Genomic DNA, 22,460 nt, shown 5'->3' with positions numbered 1-22,460 from the left:
CAGCAGAAGATATAGGAAAGAAGAAATCCAGCCTCGTTTGGAACCCCCCCCCCCCCCCCCCACGATTCCCATTAGCAGCATAGAGCAGAGCATTGCGAGTTCACGCTCCACTACTCACCCTATCGCGCCTTAAATTTTTCATGTGCAATATGGAAATGTATCTAGCACGAATAGTTGCATCACGTTCAGATGTCTCTTATTTTTGAAGTTTGAGACAAGTTAAGTTTGCTCACAATATGCTGTGGTGTGTCCAAATCAATAGTCATTTTGAACATTTTCGACCCCAGGAAAAAACCCCCAAAACTTAAATTTTTTAGCATTATGAGACTCCCGGCGCCTCTCGGAATTTACTTCCGGTTCATAGGTCCTGGATCTCCGTCCACTACTATCATGCATGCAAGTGCCACTTTTTACTTCCTCTTCTCCCGTTCATTTATGAATGTTTCGCATATTTTCTTGGTCATAATTTGTTTTCTATTCTTAATTTGCTATATATCTGTCAGGGGTAGGCCCGCCACAAGGGGGGGGGGATACTGGGTCCTTGGTACCGGGGCCCGTGTTACCCGTGAAAACCACTACGAATTCACGTGCAACCCTTGTTTCGTAACAAAAAGTGAAAAATTTACCCTAAAAATTTCGCAAAAGGTGAATAGATTTTCAGAAACACGCTGGGGCACTGTAGAATTCTTCTCAAATTTTCAAAGAAGTATACTTCTTGGAAAATTTCTATCTATTTTCAAGATTTTCAGTACAGAGGGATATTTTTAGTAACTGCGTTTCATTTTCTTCCGTCGTCAGATGCTAAGAGTCTCCAGTCTGGGCATCCTCGACTTCAATGGCTCATGGCTCAACTCCCTTGCCATAGACGAACGAAGGGGGAGTCCAGGGGGGCCTGGCCCTCTTAGAACTGAAAATAGTATGATGTGCCAGTGCCCCCCCCCCAAAAAAAAAATAAATAATAAAAATGTTCCAGATGTTTTGAATGCAACGGTTCGCAAGTATTTTGTGCTGAAAGTAGAAAAAAAAAAGAAAATTATTCCGCAGAAATTGATGGAAAAATTCTTTATGGAAGCTTCAAAATGCGTCCGATTCGTCGTATAAATTCTAAAATTTCTCGGGGGGTGCCCCTCGGACCCTCCTCCCTCCGTGCTTCGGGCCCGGACCTTAAAACTGGTATACCAGGGCCCGAGATGGGACGTGGCGAGCCTGCATTAAGGCTATTTCAATTGCGATCTTCCGTCGCATTTCTAAGGCGCAATGATACAACTATTTGAACTCTCCGGAACGCGTGAGGTATCACGCCGCATTTGAAGGCGTTTTCATATCAGCCAAGTTCCGAAACCCGGATTATCGTTGTGCATAGTTCATATTCTTTTGTTACATTCCCTACCACTTGTATATTTTTAATCCTCGTAGAAAAACCACCCATTTGCTAAAATACAATTCTAGCTGAAGCGCACTTCAGCTATGCATTCCCAACTGAAAAAATTTGATGGAAATCGACAAGACCAGCGTGCATGAAGGCTATTTCAATTGCAATCTTCCGTCGCATTTCTAAGGCGCAATGATACAACTATTTGAACTCTCCGGAACGCGTGAGGTATCACGCCGCATTTGAAGGGGTTTTCTAATCAGCCAAGTTCCGATACCCGGATTATCGTTTTGCATAGTTCATATTCTTTTGTTATATTCCCTACCACTTGTTTATTTTTAATCCTCGTAGAAAAACCACCCATTTGCTAAAATACAATTCTTGCTGAAGCGCACTTAAGCCCCGTGGTGGGGGGTCAGGCCCCCCCAGCAAAATGACCTAGCTGCGCCTATGCTCAGAATATACTTTTAAACTAATTTTAGTTGAGCTCACAAACCTTTTTATTTTTTCAGAAACTGCACTTACTTATGCGCCTAATCCTTCAAGCCCCTCATCATGTCGCTTGCCACAATGATTGAATTTTAGATTTAGGCCCGCCTTTAAGGCACAGCACAGGTTGACATTTTTTTGAAACTTTTTTTTCTTTAGGTGGTGATCAGTTTAGATACTAGGTACTTAGAAATTTTTTAAGGATTGACCAACTTGAATATTGTAAAGCTCAAAAATAAGAGACCCCCCTCCCCCCGGGGGGAGGGGTGAGAGCCCCCCTCACGCGCCACGACTATCATCATTGGTTTTTGATTGAAGTGACGGGGATTGGTCGTCGGGTTGCACACGGCCGATGAGTATGAAAGAAGCATGGGCGTCTTGGGCTTGGAATACACGTTTTAATTGCGTCTTTTCAGAGCTACACACATCAACTCAAACCGTGATTGGTCGAATTCAGACACCGACGTCAGCTCGAAATTTTTCCCTCATGTTCGAACTCACCCGACCGCTACTGCTAAACTTCATGTGTGTGGCGCTCGCGTCAGTCTTCGAAAACTTGTACCCAGTGCCGAGCTAAATCTAGTACTGCCTGCCGTCTACCGTACCTCCCAGTCTCGTCGCTCAGTGTTGTGCAGCGTCTCGTAGTGAGAACAGTGATTCGATCCAAATATCCCGCATAGGATATTTTACTTTCATTTCCCAGACAAACTTCTTACTTGTATTGCGTTAACTCACACCGCATTATCCCAGCGTTTATCCGTTATCGATCGTCCACTGTAAAATCGGCGATTCGGAATAGTGGAATTTCCTCATATTGTCACTTGATCCACCTCTTGTGTATATTTTCAACACTTCATCTGCGGTAGATCCACTAATGGGTGTTAATAAAGACAGCAAGGTAAGGAATGCATACGAACCCTTTTCTGTGCTTTCGAATGTGATGCAATCGTAATTTATGCGCTACTTGATTGCATTTTTCGTATTTTGAAATTCGCGCACTTCTTTGACAGGGTTATCGGTCAGCAGACGTTCATGCTCCGTGGCTCATCTCTGTCAGTCGTATTTTAAAAATCTCTAAAATAGATTTCGACTCAAACTTTCATTCTTAAACATTTACAAATTGATTTCACTAGCCCTTGAGCACATTTTTTAAGAGGAGAAAGATGTGATATTATGCATATTTTTTTCCTCCCGCAGGCCCAATAAGACCGGCAATGCCGAAATAAGTTGGTAGCCTTGAGTGCCTAATTTTGCCACAAAAATCGATTCGGTGCCTTGCATGTCTTCCGCCACTTCGATTCCATTCAGTTTTCTGTTGATTTTCTCCACTCCCGAGCGCATGTGTTTACATCGAAGTTTGAGTTTTTTCAGTTTACCGTGCTTTTAGTCCGCTGATTTTATTTTGTGCGATACATTAGTCGGAAGTGTGTTGCTAGTCTCTGTTATATTAATCAGTTTAGCTTCGCATTGAGTCGGTGTTTTTAATTCTTTCGACAGTACGTGTTTCAATAAACTCTCCTTAGAACCACACTCTTCCACGTTGGTTTTTGGTAGTGCAGATTTTTTTCTTGAGCACCCTCTAATTTACTAACCCTTGGATTTTCAGGTGATTCATCCCTGTTTATCAGCTTCACTAATTTTATTTCACAATAAGCCCTCTCTTTCCTCTCTGTGAGATTTCAATCCTGTATTGATTGATGTCTCCGAGAGCCCAAGTTTTTGCACAACATAAGTAACTTTATACTAACCAAAGGGTTTTATAATTTTCCTCGTCTCCCTGGATTTCGAGGATTAATATTGCAACATACTGCCTCAGCTAGTCTTAGTAATTAATAGCGATCTCGCCGCTGGAGATATGAGTGGAAGCATGGATCAGATCCACAGCAGAGCTCTTTGAGCCAATCCATGAGGCTTTTATTTACTCTGCAAGTGCTCTGAAGAATAGTTTACTATATGTAGTAGAAGCGGTTGTGTGACCTCTTTGGAATCTTCTTAGTAGCCAGTAAGAGAATATCGAGGGCTAAGGATCAGTACCGCCCAACTAACAATTTTGACAATAATGAGTCAGCGAATTTGCCATTCTCTACAATGTATAATACGCAAGCTGATGTTTATAGTTTTTCCAATTCTCCGGGGTAGCGATGTAATGTTTGTAAAAATTGCAGATCTAACCTCAAAATTATGAAAATGGCAAAGTTTTCTTTTCATTTTTCAAAATTGTCAGTTTCCCGATACTCGAGCGGTAATGTTCCTTAGCCATCAATATAGGTTTCAAATCTCACATTTCAAACAGCCAGTGCTCAGATTTAGCTAAAGATACATCTCTTATCTTCGTTACAACTTCATAAATTTCCCCTTTGCTCCGACGTAAGGTTTTTCTTTCTATCAGCATTGTAATGTACTTAATACAATGGATGGCAATGAATCTCTTTACTTTTAAACCGAGTCACAAAGTGTGATCATTGTTCTCTTAAAAATAGATATTTTAAGCATGAACCACTCATTTGAGGGGATTGTTGAGTGGTGACATACAATCCTAACCTGGAGCCATTTAATTAGATGCTACTTGCAATTCCCGTTTGCCGTTTGGCCTTCAGTTATGACTTACCGCTAGCGTACTCTGCCGGAGACCTCAGAATGCTGAGTTTCTCCCCACTCGTTCTTTTCAGCCAATGATCAATCCCTTGAGGCTTCTTATCCAACTTCAACTAAATACTGTGTCTGTTGATTGTTGCTATTTCACCCAATAAAAAAAAAAAAAAAAGATGCTACTGAGTTTTCGTCCAAAAATAGAACCTTCTTCTTTTTGAATTCTTTTTCCACTTGGAACGCTATTGAACTGCTATGGACTACTGGTACTCTAGACTGTCGCGTTTCATTAAGTCTGTAGTTAAATAATGATGAAATCCTTGTATCCACAATATTAGGCCCAAGTATCTTGGTAGCAATCCTCCTGTAGATATTCATTGAAAGCCCTGCTACTTACCCTCACTTTGGTATGCTCTCACAGTAGTTTCTAATCCTATGCTTTCCACCCAATTTTACAAAGTTTAACATTTTATTTCCCACTGAATTGTTTTTCTTTAAGTTTCTTTCAGGTGGAGGATATGTTCCCTAGAGTAACACAAGATAACAAATGCATGAATTTGCTGCTGGTAATTCTCTATCTGTTTTGCTTTTGCACCTTACTTCAGTCCTCCCAATGCCTAAGTGAAACCCGATTCTCTTGGTAACAATTAATCGCAACCGTCAGATTCTGGATACCTACCTTCTAATGTCTTTTATTCAGTGAAATGAGTGTTGTTCTGTATGTTGCAGATGATTATTGAGAAGAACGAAATGCTTCAAATGGCAGTAAAAATTTGCCGTGGTTATTTGCATGGACCGTGGAAGAAAATTACTACCAATGATGTCGTGATGAAGAGAGTCAGGTTAGTTCTCCTTTTTTCCTGAATTGTATCTTTACAATTATGTCACTTTAGACCAGAGCAGCAGGGGTCAAAAGGAATTTGGAAAAAAAAACAACTTAATGCACTTTTTGAGCACTCTTACTGTTTAGTTTCATGTATTTATATTTTCCTTCTCCCCGTGTTGTCAATTAGGCGGCAACTTTGACCCTGGCTTGGAAAAAATGCTTAGGTTTGTCCTTAATTTCTCTCAGACCAACTATCGGTTGGTCTGACAATTTTTTTTTATAGACTTTTCACTCTTTCGATTTATATTATTCTTACTCTAAGATTTTTTCATCAGTAGCAGCTAGGTCGCATTCAAAGTTTACATTCGTCGAGATGATCCCCCGTAAATAAAGTCAACCCGCGATTTTATCTTCTTTTATTGCACCTTGGACACCCTGGCGGTGAAGGTGGGGGGGGGGGGGGGCTGTAAGGAAGGGTAAGGAGAGAAGCTAGAAGAGAAGGTCAGACAAATATCAAATCTTGCTAGTCAATCCGATGAAACGCAAACGTTATAATAAGAACATATGTTTATGATGCAGGCCTCATTTTAAAGATGAAAATATTTCATTAAGGAAAAACCAAACAAGAAAGTGGTCATAAACTATGTTTCGCTATAGAAGGGCGGGGGTATGAGCCGGCGTTACGGTTCGTTTTAAGGGGGGAAGGGGTGAAAGCTAGCGTTACATAAGCCTTGCTATTGGTGGAAAAGATGGAAAATTGTAAGTAAGCTGGCGCTATCTTTCGCTTGTCACCAGTCTCTACTTTTCGCTTTTGTATAGAAAACAGCTATATTTTTTATCACCAATAATTTCAACCCCTACTTTCCTGATGCCTGACTTGAGCCTCAGTTGAAGAGAATCGGTTTTGAACCGTTATTTTGACTCTGTCATGGCCGGAAAAAAAAATTCTCTGGGATCCAGAGTCTAGAATCTTACAAAATTTGACAAGAAATAATACTCTTGATTCAATTGAATTTTCGCTTGATTCGAGAGCCACTTCTCTGAAGTTAAGCGGATTTCTTTTTGATTCAAGCACAAATCCGATTTAATCAAGAGTATTTTTTCTTGTCAAATTTTTTAAGAGCCTGGACCGTGGAGCCAAGAGACTTTTTTCCAGTGATTCGAATGTTTCGAGCTACTGTAGCTCAGTATCATACTCGTCCGCCTATTAACTGACGAATAATCACACCCATTATTAAGTGACGAGAAATAAAGATTTAATCAACAATAAGGCTCCTCGATTTGTCATCGATTCGGTAATCTGTTCGTCCACGTAACCCGCGTTCACTTACTCAACAGCTAGGCCGCATTCAAAGTTTACATTCGTCGAGATGATCCCCCGTAAATAAAGCCAACCCGCGATTTTATCTTGAACCTGGGCGAAGGGCTACTGTTCGGTCGTTTGAGGTGCAACACTCAAGTAATGCATCAACAATGATGAAGTCACCGGTGGAGTTTTCCGAAACGGACGTTGATAAACACGGAGGTCAGCGTCGCCGTGCGAACAGCCCTTCGCCCGCGTGACGTCACAGGTCAAAAAGAGGACGTAAGTGAATTAGGTACATTTTGACGTGTTAACTTACGTGGAAGTCCGTGGCAAGAAAGCTCAGTCCAATTACGTGTGCCCACTTACACAGAGAAAGGGAGATTCGTACTCGTGCGATAAAGATAAAGATTCAAGTTGTTTTTAGTTTTGATAGATATTTTGTCCGTTTCTGCAGTTTTTCGTCAGTGCCTTTTCTCAGCAAGGAAACGAGTAGAGAGAAAACGCTGCCGTGCTAAGAGAAACCGCCGTATGAACCTTCAGGCGTTGCCAAAAATCATCCAATGAAATCCGAATTCACTGAGAAATTTGTGAATAATTGTAGCCAAAATTTTCACACAATTTTGTACGCAATTTAATCTAAAATGTCCGAAAGTTTCAAAGAAAAATATGCATAAATTTCGTCTTAAATACATGTTTTATCAAGGGAAATTCGGCAACCCTCGAATGTTCGTACGGCGTTTTCCCCAGCACGGCAGAATGGGCGTTTACGCCATGCTGCCGTGCTAAAGAGAAACCCGTATGAACCTTCAGACGTTGCCAAATTTCCTTTGATAAAACCCGAATTTCCTCGTAAATTTGTGAATATTTTCCTCCCAATTTTTCAGATAATTTTGTTCGCAATTTTATCGAAAGATTCTGAAATTATGAAGGAAAAATATTGATAACTTTCCTAAAAAAATAAGCATTTTATCGAAGGAAAGTTGGCAACTCTCGAATGTTCATACGGCGTTCTTCCTTAGCACGGCAGCATGGTTGTTCACTCAGGGTGGCCGCAACATTTTGTATTTATATCTGGCAGGCCGCGTTTTTAAGATGGTTCTATAGCACTTTGGAGAATGGGTTAATAGTTGATCGATCGGCCGAAATTTTTCTCAAAAATTCCCAAATTTCACGTCTCTCAGAAATCATTCTGGAAATGAGCACGTCTTGAGTGATAAGTTTTTTTTTTTTTTTTTTTCTTCGATTTGCGATGTTTATTTGGAACATACTTCTGAAGTTATTTAAAAATTTCCAAGTCGAATCATACTCTATCATATAAAATCACAAGAGAAAGACTTAACGTGTAGTGCCTAAGTTTTATGAAGGCAAGCAGAAAAGAAAAACGAGGCAAAAATTCAAAAGGCCAGTCTTCTGCGACGTCTAAGGTGTCAATTTCTTTTTGGCGGTAGATTCCTTGAAGATACTTAGTTTTGAATAATTTGAATCGTAGCTCCAGTTGATGCTTCCACCGGTCGAGTGTGGAAGAATTCGTCTCTCTTGGTTTTATCGTGGAGTCTTCCTGCAAGCCTGGGCCCCTAATTGAATATTCATCTCAAAATAGCATTACTCAACCTCTTCTTTTTTGTGTGCTGTTGAGCACGTGAACAAGGAGTGATCTCCTAGTTTGCGATATCATTTATATGCAGATGTCATTGTTGCTCCCTATCAAATCAGTCCTCGTCATTCTCAATACTGCAGACTAATTGTTCTGCTACTTTGACCTTACCTCTACCGTATAATTCGTGTTATTTTTTTCTCTATACCGGCAAATATTTTAACCAATGTGTGGCAATCAGCTCGTATGTACAGATTCACGCACAAAGGGCTTTCATAATTGATATTCTCCCTCCGAAGTCTGAAATCCATCGATTTTCTCAAAAAGCGGCGGCCATCAATTTTTGCGCCCCCCCCCCCCCTCCCCCACCTCTCAACTGTAATCAAGCTGAGTGAAATACGGAGTGTATTTCACTCCCTACCAATTTCACTCCCAAATACCCAATTTACATGAATGAGGAACGGAATTCCCTTTTACAGAGCGGGGCCAACTCCCCATAAAGCAGTGGCGCGGCGTGAATTGCGATGTATCGAGTGTTCTGCCATTTAAACCTATGGTAAAGAATCGATTACTAAGGTGTTCGCAGCGAACACCCTGTTTATCGATCCTTTTCCATAAGTTCAAACGGCATAACAATCGATTTATCGCATTTCACGCCCTCAAGGGTTCAGTCCGCTGCGCACCCTCATCAGTCTGGTTGTTTGGAGGCAGCTCAGGTTCGGAAGTGAAGATTTTCAATAAAGAGAATGCACATTGGATCTAGAGTCCAGACTCTTGAAAACATTGACAAGAAAAAAAAAACTCTTGATTCAATCGGATTTTTGCTTGAATCAAAACGAAATCCGCTTAAATTAAGAGGCTTGGCTCTTGATTTAAGCTAGATTCTGATTGAATCAAGGGTACTTTTTCTTGTCGATGTTTTTAAGAGTCTGGACTCTAGATCCAATGTGTTTTTTTCTGGTGTGTGAAAAATTACAATGAAATTGCATGTGAAACTTTACGAAATTTCATAAGTCAAATTTTAATGTTATTTAACGCATTCGTGGAAAATTGTCGCGAGTTGCAGACGCAGCCCCCAGAAAATCGCTGAAATTTCATGGGAAATGATATTGCACGTGAAATTCATTAAATCTCATTTTCCATCTTAGGGTGATTCATCATAGGATGGGTCTCGCGGCGCGGCGTCAAGAATTCTCAGCTGATACGATGCGTTGTATCGGCGACGGACGCGACGTCCGACGTCGAAGAAAGTGTGTCACGTTCGTCGGTTCGTCGAGCTGCGTCTTCACACGACGACCACGCTCGTATCGGCGCAACAAGGCGTTTGTTTATGTTATTCGGGTGTTTTTCTTCTTCTCCACCTCGCAAATAAATTGTTGTTGCTTCTGATCCACTCCAAGTGTAAACGAACTCGCGCTCGATCACGTGGATTTGTGACATAGCTCGACGCGGCTCAACGACACGGTTACGTGGCCAAGATCATTCCTACGTCATCGACAGAAAGACCTATCCACCAAGGGAGCTAGCGAAAAAACGCACATCTACAATGGGCGTCACGCTTTGTTTTGTTTTTTTCATGGCGTAGTCGGCGATTCGGGTTTTTGACCATTGGATGTTTATTATCATGTCACGGACGAACCCCCACGGCTAAAATCGTCAACATGTGCATACGTCGTAACGTTTTGACGTGCCCTCACGAAAGAACGGAACTGCATTCCATGTTATCCAATTTCCCCTCGCATTAATTTTTTATCTGGAGATTCTTCGGCATCTCCAACTAAAAAGTTCGCTGCTTTTTCTTGTGGTCTCGTGCAGAAACTGAAAAATTTTGGACAAAAATTGCACAGGTAGATTTTTGAAAAATATTGAATTCGAGTAAATTGTGCAACCTTGGAATGGAATTACGTCCCTTCGTGCAGGATACGACGATTTTACATATATTGTGGTTAACAGTGAACGTATATTTGGACTGAGTTCAGCAGAAAGGAACCAACCCACATTTTGGAAAAAATTGAGCAATGAGTGGTTTTGAACTCAACCACTGCTCTACTATCTATCACCAAAAATTCAAAGTTTTTGTCGGAGCAAATTTTGCAGAAATTGAACTTGAAGTTTATCTTTTACATTGAGTCTTATGCAGGAGCCAAACTTTCAACCTCTTTTTCTCGGTTCGATCCTGATGTGGCTTGGTTCCTTTCTGTTTAACTCCGTCCGTTTGAAAGTAGCGGTTCCGCACCCCATACGTCATGACGGATGGGTCCGTTGCGCGAATCTCAGGATTGTATTTTGATGCCTGGAACTCGTACCCGCAGTCTAATCTCAAGTCGAGTCTAGTTTTTCCTTGGCGAAATTGTTGGATGTGTCTCTCTGCCGAAGACGCAACGTAATTGATGTCAGTCAATCTTCCGACTTTGATCGTTCGATCACGAATGCACATTTTTACATCGGGTGCTAAACGAATTTTTTTATTTGAACACCAACATCAGGGTAGAAAAACCGCAGGGTGCGCTTTACGTGGTGGATGACGTCATTCGTATTTCCCGAAGGAGGAGAACTCTGTTAAAATGGGATAAAGACGTTATAACGGATTGTGATTTTTGTCGCTAGGTATTTTAAGTTGTAACCGTCTCATGATTCTATGACTTGCACTGGAAAAAAAAAACACATTGGATCTAGAGTCCAGACTCTTGAAAACATTGACAAGAAAAATACTCTTGATTCAATCAGATTTTTGCTTAAATCTAAAGGAAATCCGCTCAAATTAAGAGGCTTCGTTCTTGATTTCAGCAAAAATCCGATTGAATCAAGAGTATTTTTTCTTGTCGATGTTTTTAAGAGTCTGGACTCTAGATCCAATGTGTTTTTTTTTTTTCCAGTGTGCGTCAAAGTGTCATGAGAAATGAAAGACTGCGAATGAGACAGTGGCGCTATTAGCATTTCGACAGAAAAAAGTTACCAGGGTCTATTTTCGACCGCCGATCAAACTTATCCCCCTGCTCACAATCCGCGAAAAAAAATTTTGATGATATAAATTGCCCTTTACCCATGTTAAGTCGTAAAGTAAACAATTTTCAGCAGCGGTGACGACTTTTCAGTTAAGATTACAAAAAGTATGGCAGCAAGAGCTCTATCCAAAGTCATCACGTTGAATCAGTGGTATTGCCGTGCTAGAACGCCGTATGAACCCTCAGGCGTTGCCAAAGTAGTCTTGATGAAGCACAACTTCATTGAGAAAGTTATTATTCATCTCCTCCAATTTTTCAGACTTTTCAGTTTGCCATTCAGTCTGGAACATCTGAAAATTTCAAGGAAAAACATGCATAACTTTTCTCAAAAACACATGTTTTATCTTGGGATATTAAGCAACTCTCGAATGTGCATACGGTGTTCTTCTTTAGCATGGCGAATACGCGAAATCGACATGAGCGATGAAAAGTATACATTGATTGAAGTCAGCACGATAGAAGAATGACCCGCGGATCAGTGCGATAAACTCGGGTGGAATTACGCTACTGCAAATGAAAGAGCGAGGTTATTTTTATATTTCTCACTCACTCGACTTTTGTTTTCGATTTCATCGGGACCTGCCTGCATTCCCGTTGACTCCATCCCTCGTTGCCATACACCGGAAAAAAAAAGAATCTTAAATTTGCCGCCAAGAAGTAGGTATTTCTTCTTAAATCAAGAATTTTGCTGGTTAATATAAGCTACTTTTTTGCTTAACCCAAGCATTATTTTTCTTGAATCAAGAAAAAGTCAGCTTAAAGCAAGATAAAGAAAATTCTTGGCGGCAAATTCAAGAATTATCATGCTTGATCCAAGCTACTTTTTTTTCAGTGTAATGTAACGATACACGGAAAAAAGTGTTAGGGGTTATCCCCTAAAATGTTGCTACTACCCCAATTTTGAGAATGATATGGTCATTTCCAATTGATTTTAGTAGTACTGCAACATTTGAACTAGTAAAATAGTTTATTGGTGTACTACCACAATTGATTGAAAATGTCCAGGTTAGGACTTAACCCCTACCTCTTTTTTCTTTCGTGTACATAACTAGGGTTCTTTCTTTTTTTCCTAGTGCGTAATACATAGTTTTACCTAGGCTTGCAAATGCCTTCAAAGTATGGAATCACCCGGGATATTTTTTCATTTTGCTCACCAAGTCATCGCCTTGTTAAAGTGGCAAATATCAAATTTAGCAGTGAAATTAGGACGTTTTGACTTGAAATTGAGCTTCCCGCGGGGCTAAAGTGCTACTCGCGACTGAAATTACATGAAATTTCACGATTTCATTTTTCATTGAATTATGCCACCCTGTTAGATAGCAGCAAAAGACCAGCCTCCAGGAATTTTTGTACTTCTCTCAATTTCTCCGAATGAACCCATTTTGTGGGACACGGATCAAAATTATCCGATTTTGGCAGAACTCAAAGTTAGTGGAAATAATTGCTCGGTTCTAACAGACAAAATCGGCGTCGTTAGATCAGATAGTATATTCTCCATCCCTCTTATCGTAGGGTTGTCGTGATAACTAGCAAACCAGTGCGAATGCTTTAAGTTTTATTGAGATTGATACTCTTCGTCTCATCCTTTGCTCTTCATGAAAAGTGTTATCTACGTCAATATTCATAGGTTGCCCGCACGAGCACTGGCCCATGAAGGGAAGTAACCCCCCGGGATGTTGTTATATTCTCCTTTTTTTTTAAGGTTGGCAACGGAACTCTTTACTTATGCGTGGGTCGCCTCTCAGGCAGTTGATAGCTCTGGCACGCTTGACGCGGATCAATTTACGTGCGACAATTTGAACCTCCGAGCCTTCAATGAATTTGCGCTGCGCTGAACAATCCTGAACAATCGTTGCATTTACATTAGAAGGATCCGTGCAATCTACTAGTAATAGCGTGGCTTACGCCTATCTTAGGCACGCTGAAAACAGGCAGATAATTGGTTTTCAGGGTGTCTCTTGACAGTAAAAACCGTCTAACATTAGGAAATTCGATGTCATCGGGAAAATCAGTAATGGATTAGGACATTCCAAGCGCTTCAAGCATTTTGCAAACATTTGAGTCGATCCGTCAAATATTTTGATTTTTTAAATCACATGAGTGTCAATTTACTCCCGCAAAAAGTCAGGAAATTTCTGAGTAAATATCAGGAAAATATCGGGAAAATCCAAAATGAATGTTTAGTAGACTCCAAGGGGTTTTAGCTGGAAAGATCGAATTTGGTCGTAAAGCCGCAAATCGAAAGTTAATCGTCGATTTCGATTAAAAAGTGGCGAAATTGATGCCACCAGTACCCGAACTTCGTCATTGATTTACTCCGAGAGAAAAAGAGAACGAGGAGACAACGAAGTTTTAGTTCTATTTAAAATGTTTTAGCTTAAATTACTCTACAAATAAATAAGAAGAACTGCTGATTCGACCTCAGGTATCGCCTATCGATGCAAATTCCAAAAGATCGAGTAATAGTGATTTCCTCAGCTTAAACAGTGATTTCATCACATGCGGAGTAATTGAAGTTCGTGAAAAAGACGGAGTTGGAAGTGAAACAAGAAGTAAATCTACAAGCGCAATGTTCTTGGTAAAATATTTTGACGAACTTTTAAAATGTTTTTGAATGAGCAGTGCTTCTGATGAATCAATATACTACTGTAGCTTTGCTTGTACCTAGTCATTTTTAACGTGGCCTCTCGGACAACCATGCAAATGGCCCAGGGATCCTCCTTAAGTAGCCGCAGATACACCACACCGAGCCTGACACACTCAAAAAAATAATTAAAAACAATAATCAAATGAAAAGAACAAGAGTTAAAAAATAGGAAAAAATCAATCTATGTGAATCCTTGTGTCGCATCCGGAAGATTGTCTCACTAAATTCCTGTTTTCTACGGAAAGTTCCGATCTCCGAAAGGAACCGAAAGTTGACCTAAAAAAGAGGGTGAAAAAATTGTTTGTTTATATAATGCGCTGTTTGTGACTGAGAAACTTGCGGAAAAAATGAATGAAGCCGTGTCATTGTGCCGGTATTCAGTCAGCCCGTCCAGCATAGTCGTGCCAACTTGGACGATGTAAACAAGGCTACGCACTTGTTTGAGAAGCCTGATTTATTTACCGTAATACTTTGACCAGACTTTATGAATGAGGATCACGCAGTGAATGAAAAAAGTGATTTCTCAATGACTCCTACCGAAAGTTTTCCACTGCTGCTGCTGGAAAAAAAAAAAAATCGAGTTTTGTCTCCTCGCTCATCGTCGTCTACACTTCAGTCTATATCCTGTGTGGAAAGTTACCAAAAATAAAAAATAATTAATTAAAAAGACACGCCCAAAAGTGTTATTAATTAAACGAGGAAAAAATCCTTTCAGTAAATTTAAAAAAAGTATCAGACGACCCCACCTGTTAATATGAAGCTAGGTAATTTTTTTTCTATTTTCCCTTGCACTGGCTCGGATTCAAATATCTTCTTAAACGTCCATTCTCTCTCCTGCCTTTTTTCTTCTTTATAGCATCCATTCTACTCAAGAGAATTATAGACATTTTTAAGCTTACTTAAATACGGGATTTATTCAAACGAATGGCCGGAAGTAGCTTAATCCCATTTCAGTTTCCTTACATATACTTCTCGAGGTTTATTTCTGAGCAACAGACTTTTTTTAAAAAAAAATTTAGAAACTTTTGAAATTCGTGAAATATTTCCCTGATATGTATAACTTTCAAACGGGAAATATCTCAATTATAACTAAACACATCCTGTCCTCATGAATCTAATAGGCAGTCTAGAAGCCGAGAAACGCCGGGAACTGAAAAAATTAGCATTTAAGCGACCAGACTCATGTTCTACGCCCGCCAAAGTTCGTCGTCTTATTCGAATTCAAGGCCTCCGGTTAGGATCATTGTCGGTGTGAGGTGATAACGAGTTTCAACGTTCTTCGTTCCTGTCTTTTCGCGACACAATGAACACGTTTTTACGGTGCTCCTCTTTAACTACTCATTGGTTTTCCTCTATTTAATTTATGAGCGCTCAATTAGCAGTCACTCAATTACGAGGAAAAAAGCTCATCTGGGACAATGATATGATTAGCTTAGCAAGAACGAAATTGCCGCTCAATACTCATTCTTCTAGATAATTTTGTACTTGAATTTTTTCTCCCTTATGGTGTTAGGAACATATATTATTTTAGACAGACTTCATCACCCTGATGTGGGTAAAAAAGTATGGATATAATATGAACCTCAGCAAAATGTCCAATACAGGTCGTCTCGTTTGGTCCACGGATTCTACGTTTCGGTTTGTGTAACCGTAATTTTAACTTATCCGAAACTGCAGAAAGAACTCAGTCGCAGGAGCCGAGAGTGCAATTGTATAAACCTAAAGAACGGCCGATATGGAACACAGCGTTACGGTTTTTATGGCCGAGCTTAGTTTCATGGTGCAGGCCCCAGTCCTTGTCATCAACAGTTCGAGAATCACTGTTCTGAGCAAAATCTTTCCGTGTTAAAATGTATTTCTACACGGAAATCGATTGGCCTTCAGTCAGATTAATCCAAAATCGATCAGCCTTCAATCAATGGAGATGTTGCATGTGTGAGGAATTTGCAATTTAACTGTTGATTCTTATGTAAAAGTTCGAGAGAAACACGATGGTTCCACTGGTTTTCTCTGAAATCAACTCCCAAGCTCAAAAAAAGCTCTCAAGTTGAGGCCAAAATGGAGGGGATATCCCACGCTATCCTGAGAGTCCACCTCTACACTAAGACAAACTCTCCATGCAAAGATAGGGAACAAATACATTAGCAGTGATGCCGTGTTTTCAGTTTTAGCGTCCCCAAATAAAGTGGCAACCCTGTCAATGTATTTGCTTTCAATTTTTGCATGGAGAGTTTGTCTTGATGTAGAGGTGGACTCTCAGGATAGCGTGGGATATCCCCTTCATTTTGGCTTCAACTTGAGAGCTTTTTTTGAGCTTGGAAGTTGATTTCAGAGAAAACCAGTGGCACCATCGTGTTTGTCGCGAACTTTCACATAAGAATCGATGGTCAAACCGCGAATTCCTCACACATGCAACATCTTCATTTTAATCCAAAATCGATTTTTCTCTTACAAGTCGCATTCCTAACGACCGAAAGACTTCCTTAATGAGAGCAGAAATGATAGACTCTGCTTTGGTCCCTCTGTCGTATTCGTTTCCGCACTAAGTACGTGTCGGACGCCGGCCGTGGAAATTCGTCGAATTCTTTACTCGGCGGAACGGGCTTAATCCTAGCCTTGGTGAGGTATTTAAAGGGCACTCCGCGGATGAAGGAGCGAAAGGGTCGGCCTTGCGTAAAAGGAGATAGCCGCAGACTTTAATTTCATTAAGAGCCAAGATCCGCGGGCAGGAGCGGCTTAACGACCGCCCGGAGGAATGCAAGGGCGGAGGCGTTGACGCAAGGGTGGGACGCCCCCGGCGCCCGCCCCCAAAACGGACTCCCGGGTTTTTCTTCCGTTAAAGCTCCACTGCACGTCCCAAGTTCAAGGCCACCGGGATCGACCTAGAGAGCGCCCCGGAGCTGTTATCAACCACCGACTGTGACCGGGCGCCAAGTTCGGAGTCGCGACCGCATCCTCCGGACCCCCCCCCCCCCCCCCCCGCACAGCCCCCCGATCGCCCCGACCACGTACCGTCCCCGGAAAGTCGATAACTTTGGTGCAGCGCTGACCTTGCAACATCTGTCCCTCCGGCACGGCGATAGTTCGCAGGGTGTCTCGCTTTAAGTCATATTGTACGTGTATAACCATTGTTCAATTGAGACGTTTTTCGGTAAACGGGCGTATGGGCCGCCGATTTAAAATTTTGAGCGGCTGTGTACAGGTTGTCTGCATGTTCGAATTTCCGGAAAGTCCGGAAAAAGTTCTGATTTTTTCAGAGTGGTCTGGAAGTACTGAATAAGAGCGAAATTCCGCAAGAAGGTCCGGAATTTTTTCATTTTTTTGGTCATTTTTTCGCAGTTTCAGCGGGAAATTCAAATTTTTGAAATCTGCCCAATTTCGTCAATTGGAGGTACTGAAAAAGTACTGAATGTTTCTGTTGAGGAGGTACTGAATTTCTTCGGAATGCTCTGGAAAAGTACTCTAAAAGTACTGATTTTTGGCCAGCCTGTTTTAATAGACACCCTGCTGTCGCAAAAAACTGCCTCCCCTTCGATATTTCTGAAATTTGTATGTAATGTACATCAGACCCTCAGGAAGGTCCTCTGAAATTGTCATGTCGGAGATTTGATAGACGCAATGTTTTTCTCCATTTTAAAGATAATTTTAGCTCATTTTTGGCGTACGCAAATGGGCATTCCCAGAGGCTCTCAACGGTTTAACCAAGCATCCGTAAAGTGCCAACCTATTTGCCTAGTTAGACATTTACCTAATTATTAGTATTAACTTATCACCTCATAGGACGGCCGCATGTTGTGAGTCATGTATGCCGCTTCATCTTGGGGATCCCCTAATCGAATTACTTCCATGAAGTTATGAACGGCCGCTAATTATGATCAGGACTAAGCAAGATGTAATAATAAAGTGACCTTCGTTCGACAGAATACGTGAAATCTGATGAATCGATGATGGATCTAGAAACGGCTCTAAGGTTCCTTTTCAGTCATGTAGAGTGACCGGCAGGAAAAAAAAAACGTGGTCAAACGTTTCAGTTCATTTCAGAGCCGAGGACCGACTGCAGGGTTGCCTCAGTCAGAGAATACCCGAGAATCTGGGAAATTTCAGGGAGGATGACGAAAATGTCAGGAAACCTTTACTTGCTGTCTTAATGGGTTTCTTTTCAATCATTTGGCATATCTTCAATCGTCAGGGAATTTCACCATAATGTGTCAAGGAATTTCATTTTCTAAATTCTGTGGCAGCCCTGGATTTGGGTTGCAGGAGGTACGAGTTTCATCGGGAAATATAGGAGGAAAAAAAACGACAACAGAGCCCGAGCGGTTGGCCATATTTGCACACGCGGTGACGTAGTTCCCGGGAAAGGGAGACTGATCGATTTTAATTAGACCGCCGGGACTCCCAGACTAGCTTCACAGGTCTGCCCGAACCAACAGGTGTCGCGCTCAACTTTCAGCGAAGTGCGGAGGCTGAATGTCAAAGGGTGAAAATGAAAATAGCTCCAACCCCCGTGTTCATAGCTCATTGTCGGATACCTTGCCTGAAGGCTTTAAGAACTGCACGCTTTTGTTTTCCCATTTCGTTTAGAGGCTCTTTTACCATGGTGGGATCCCGGAAATGTGCTCTATCGTCAAATGTCGTATTATCGTCCCTCCGCGATCATTTTTCGATCGTGCATGCTCTTTAGGTATAGGCTTAGTTGGTATGGAAATCAGTGCTCCTATTTCCCGGGAGTAGTTCCGAATTAGGAACTTCCGAGATTTTCCTGAATTTTTCCTGGAACTTTTGAAATTCCCAAAATGTTCCGGATCTTCTGCATTTTCCGGAACTTTTGAACAAATTTAAAAAGAATCCCGGAACTTTTGACAATCATGGAGTGGGAGGATTTGGGAAAAAAAGTTCCGAATCTCGGAACTACTTTGACAGACATGGAATGGGAACACTGACAGAAATAAAAGTTTCCCGGGAACGTCTCCCGAGGCTCTTTAATGTGTAAGTGATTACCATGTATAAGTGCATCCGCGTGTTTTTTTTTTTTTTTTTTTTTTTTTTTTTTTAGTCGGAGTTACCTGGCTGGGGAAATGGGCTTGAGTTAGACGAGGATTCCTGATTATTTTCTTGTTTGAAATTTCCCTCTATACGATCCCTAAGTTGGCCTGTTAAAAGTATTATTCATCCGATGCTTAGGCGCATTTGGAGGCTAGAGTAGCACTATTGCTACGTGCGCAGGTTCAGGAAATTGGTTTAGAAAATGTTTCGATGAAATCATTCAGAGCTTACGTATTCAGACAGTCCTCGCTGATTTATGAAACGAAGTACATATTTTTCAATTTGCTCAACAGCATGCAGCAACAGACCATTTTTTTCTTACACTGGAAATAAAGTCTTGGATCCTGAGTCCAGACTCTTAAGACATTTGTCAAGAAAAAATACTCTTGGATTCAATCGGATTTTTCCTTGAATCGAGAGCCAAGCCTCTTAATCTAACCTGATTTCATTTTGATTCAAGCAAAAATCCGATTGAATCAAGAGTTTTTTTTTCTTGTCAAACTTTCTAAGAGTCAGAACTCTAGGTCTAAAAGGCTTTTTTTCCAGTATAGGGTAAGATATACTTTGCTCGGTGGAGCCCATATGATCAATACGTCATTGTTCGAAACAGTGAGTACTAGGAATTTTGTTAGTGTTCGGATAGCAGCACTGGAAAAAAAGTCGCTTGAATCTAGCGTCCAAACTCTAAAAAATTGACAAGAAGAAACAATACTCTTGATTCAATCGGATTTTTGCTCGAGTCAAAAGGAAATCCGCTTAAATTAAAAGGCTTGGCTTTTGATTTAAGCAAAAATCCGATTGATTCAAGAGAATTGTTTCTTCTTGTCAGTTTGTTAGAGTTTGGACTCTAAATTCAAGCGACTTTTTTTTCCAGTGAGGAGTCAATCCTTATCTTCTCTTTTCCGTCTAAAATACCTCCATAAGAAGTAAGAGATCAAAAGTAGCGATCAAACCCTAGGGAGCTTAAATCAAAAGTTCAAAGTGAGAATAAAGCACGAAGAGAGCCGGAGGAAATGAGCTTCGAATATGACAACATAGAAGTCCCGTTTGTGGCCTAGTTCCGTTCCCTAGGGTCAGTACGTTCGGTTCTGCTAAAATTAGACGGGACCAAGGTGGTGGCAGCCGATTGTTAACTTCGTCCATGGATCTTGAGAGTTTTGCGAGGGATCAGAAGAAGATAATGCCGTGCTGGAACCACGCATTTCATTCATTATACGACAAATCTCAATTGAACGTAAATTATAACATAATGCTGCCGAGTCGCTTCCTAATAAAATGCGTTAACCAGGCAAAGTTCCAAAACTTGGGCCATAGAAGCCTGTGCTTTACACGTGGCTAAATGATTGTTAAGTGTACAACTACGAAGTTAACTGCATTTTGCGAAGAAGTATCAACCAAGAGCGTGGCACTGTTGCCAAGATTGTGCTTCTTTCTTTTGCAGCATGCAAGGGAACCTGTGGATTTTATCGGTTACGATCGGATGTAAAACGGAGATAATCGAATTGGAAAATTAACCTGTAGAATTTGTTTGCTAGGCTGCTTCTGATAGTTTTATCGAAGAGGAGAAGAAGTTGCTTATTTTGTGGAATGCTCTTTATTGACTTATTGCTTATTGCTCTTACTGCTCCTATAAACAAACCATTTTTTCTCGACTTTTTCAACTAATTGCTCGTGAATTTGAACTAGTATTTCGAGTAACTGAAACTTTTTTCCGCTGTTTCTCTCTTAGCGGAAAGGCAACATCTCGTTCTTTCATACCGAGGAACAACGTCAGCCTACCCCAACAATTTCTCACGCTTCTTCAAAGGAACTTTGATAAGGGATGGGAGGGGGAGGGGGCTAGGGTTACGTAATTTTCTTAGGGAAGCTTAGCGCGCCATAGACGGTTGTGAGAAGTTGCATGTCAGGGTGAAGGGGTGAGGGTGCAAGTGGTTGCTTACATAATATATATGATCAATAATGCAGCAATTATGTAATATCACAAAATGAGTTGTTCACTCTAGTTTGTTTTGCACACTCGCATTCTGATGTAGTCATTGTTCCTCCAGGTGGGAAATGCTCAAATCTGAATCGAATCTTGTAACACGTGTAGGCGTACATTTTTATGAGTAGTGATTTCATGATTGAAATAAAATGTAGAGCACTTTCCAACTTTTTCACGGGAGATGTGTCTTGAGGAAGCATGAAAATGATAAAAATTATCACCTCGATCGGAGTCGATTGAAGTGATCATTGATTCCTCTCATCCAATAAAATACGACGCCATACCCTAAGACTGAGTGCTCAGCTGAGAAGCAAAAAAGTACGGAGTCCATAGCAAAAATGAATTCGAAGAAAATGAAGTCACGAGCTATTTTGAACCCGACTAGTCCAGTACTTTTTTCCACCCAAAAAAATTAGAAGTGCGCAAAAATTATTATTGCCTAGGTTAAATACCATCAGGAAAACCCTTGAAGAACGTCATGAAATTCACGAGAAAGTCATTGGTCATAGAATTTTGATTTTTTTGTGGAACCATCGAGTTTTCACTTTTGGGTTTGGAAAAGAAGATATTTCGAGGAAAATCGACAAAAAAGTAATGGAACTGTCAGTCCTCTGTCAGCCTAGAAACGACTGATAGTCTGAGAAACATTTTTTTACCGTTCCATCCTGAAACTCATGAAAGTATCGCGTAGTTTTTCTCCGAAAGTTAGCGATTTTAAATTTTTTGCTCTTTTGCCATTAAACGAGGAAAAGGTCCAGGGACTTTTTTTTCTTTTGGAAAATCGCTAGACAGTGCTCAGTGTTGCAATGAGTCAGATTTTTTAAAGTATAGCTCATTAAACCTTGCCCCCACGGGACGATTCGTGAGATTTGTCCGAGGGAAAAATCTCACTTGCGAAGTTGAGAAAAATATTTAGTTAGCCAATATAATCACAGTACTAAGTCCTTCTGGAGTCCTAAGAGCGACTCAAGAGAGAGGATTTTTTTTTTAACGGGGAAAAAGCTCTCAAGTTTCACTCCTGCGATTCGAACTTGGGACGAATCCCTTGGACCATGACGTTGAGACAAGGCCTTAGCGCCTTAATTCCTCTCTCTCTAAAGCCCAGTTCCAAAAATCCCTTACATCCTCAAGGAGATTCCTCTGAAATCTCAAATACCCCACCCACTATACTGTCTTACAACCGTGAAAGGCTCCCCTCCGGCCGCGGAGGTCATTTGCCTTTAACGAAGTTAATGGACCCCAATTGGTCGAGCGACTTAAGTCGTCGGGCCACGAATCTAAATTCACAAACAAGGAGATGAAAATTCCTAGACAATTAATTCAATTAATTGCACCGGAGCCCGGGAGCATCCGCGCACAGTGGAACGAGTCTCTGAAAGAAGTCGGACATGAAATATCTGACAAAAATGGTAAAATTTTGTGTATATCTCGTCACAATTTTAATTTTAAGGGGTGCTTTTTAAAGAAAATCTTACAAGAAAACCAATTTTTTTTTTTTTTTTTTTTTTTTTTTATTTGTACACAAGATAAAATTGTACAATTATTACACTTATAGACATCTTTGATGTCTTTAAAAGCTTATTTTAACTTAAGTTAGTAACT

General features: G+C 40.8%; 1 protein-coding gene across 4 annotated transcripts in view; it reads left to right on the top strand.

Annotated features, from left to right (window-relative positions):
• The first annotated feature begins 2,388 nt into the window (after nucleotides 1-2,388).
• LOC109043066 (choline/ethanolamine kinase) overlaps nucleotides 2,389-22,460 on the top strand; it is a 67,888-nt gene continuing 47,816 nt past the window's right edge. Inside the window, exons 1-2 of one of the 4 annotated variants that reach the window (XM_019060099.2) lie at nucleotides 2,389-2,759; nucleotides 5,180-5,292. In XM_019060099.2, coding sequence (XP_018915644.1) covers nucleotides 2,736-2,759; nucleotides 5,180-5,292 — 137 coding nt within the window. In that variant the 5' untranslated portion in view covers nucleotides 2,389-2,735. Of the gene's footprint in view, nucleotides 2,760-2,825; nucleotides 3,468-5,179; nucleotides 5,293-22,460 lie in introns of those variants that run through there. The other 3 variants (XM_019060100.2, XM_019060101.2, XM_072303800.1) reach the window with 3 other exon arrangements.

The sequence above is a fragment of the Bemisia tabaci genome, chromosome 1 (assembly GCF_918797505.1).
Source record: "Bemisia tabaci chromosome 1, PGI_BMITA_v3".
NCBI lineage: Eukaryota > Metazoa > Arthropoda > Insecta > Hemiptera > Aleyrodidae > Bemisia > Bemisia tabaci.
The sequence above is the reverse complement of the archived record's forward strand: the minus strand, read 5'-3'. Positions and strand labels throughout refer to the sequence as shown.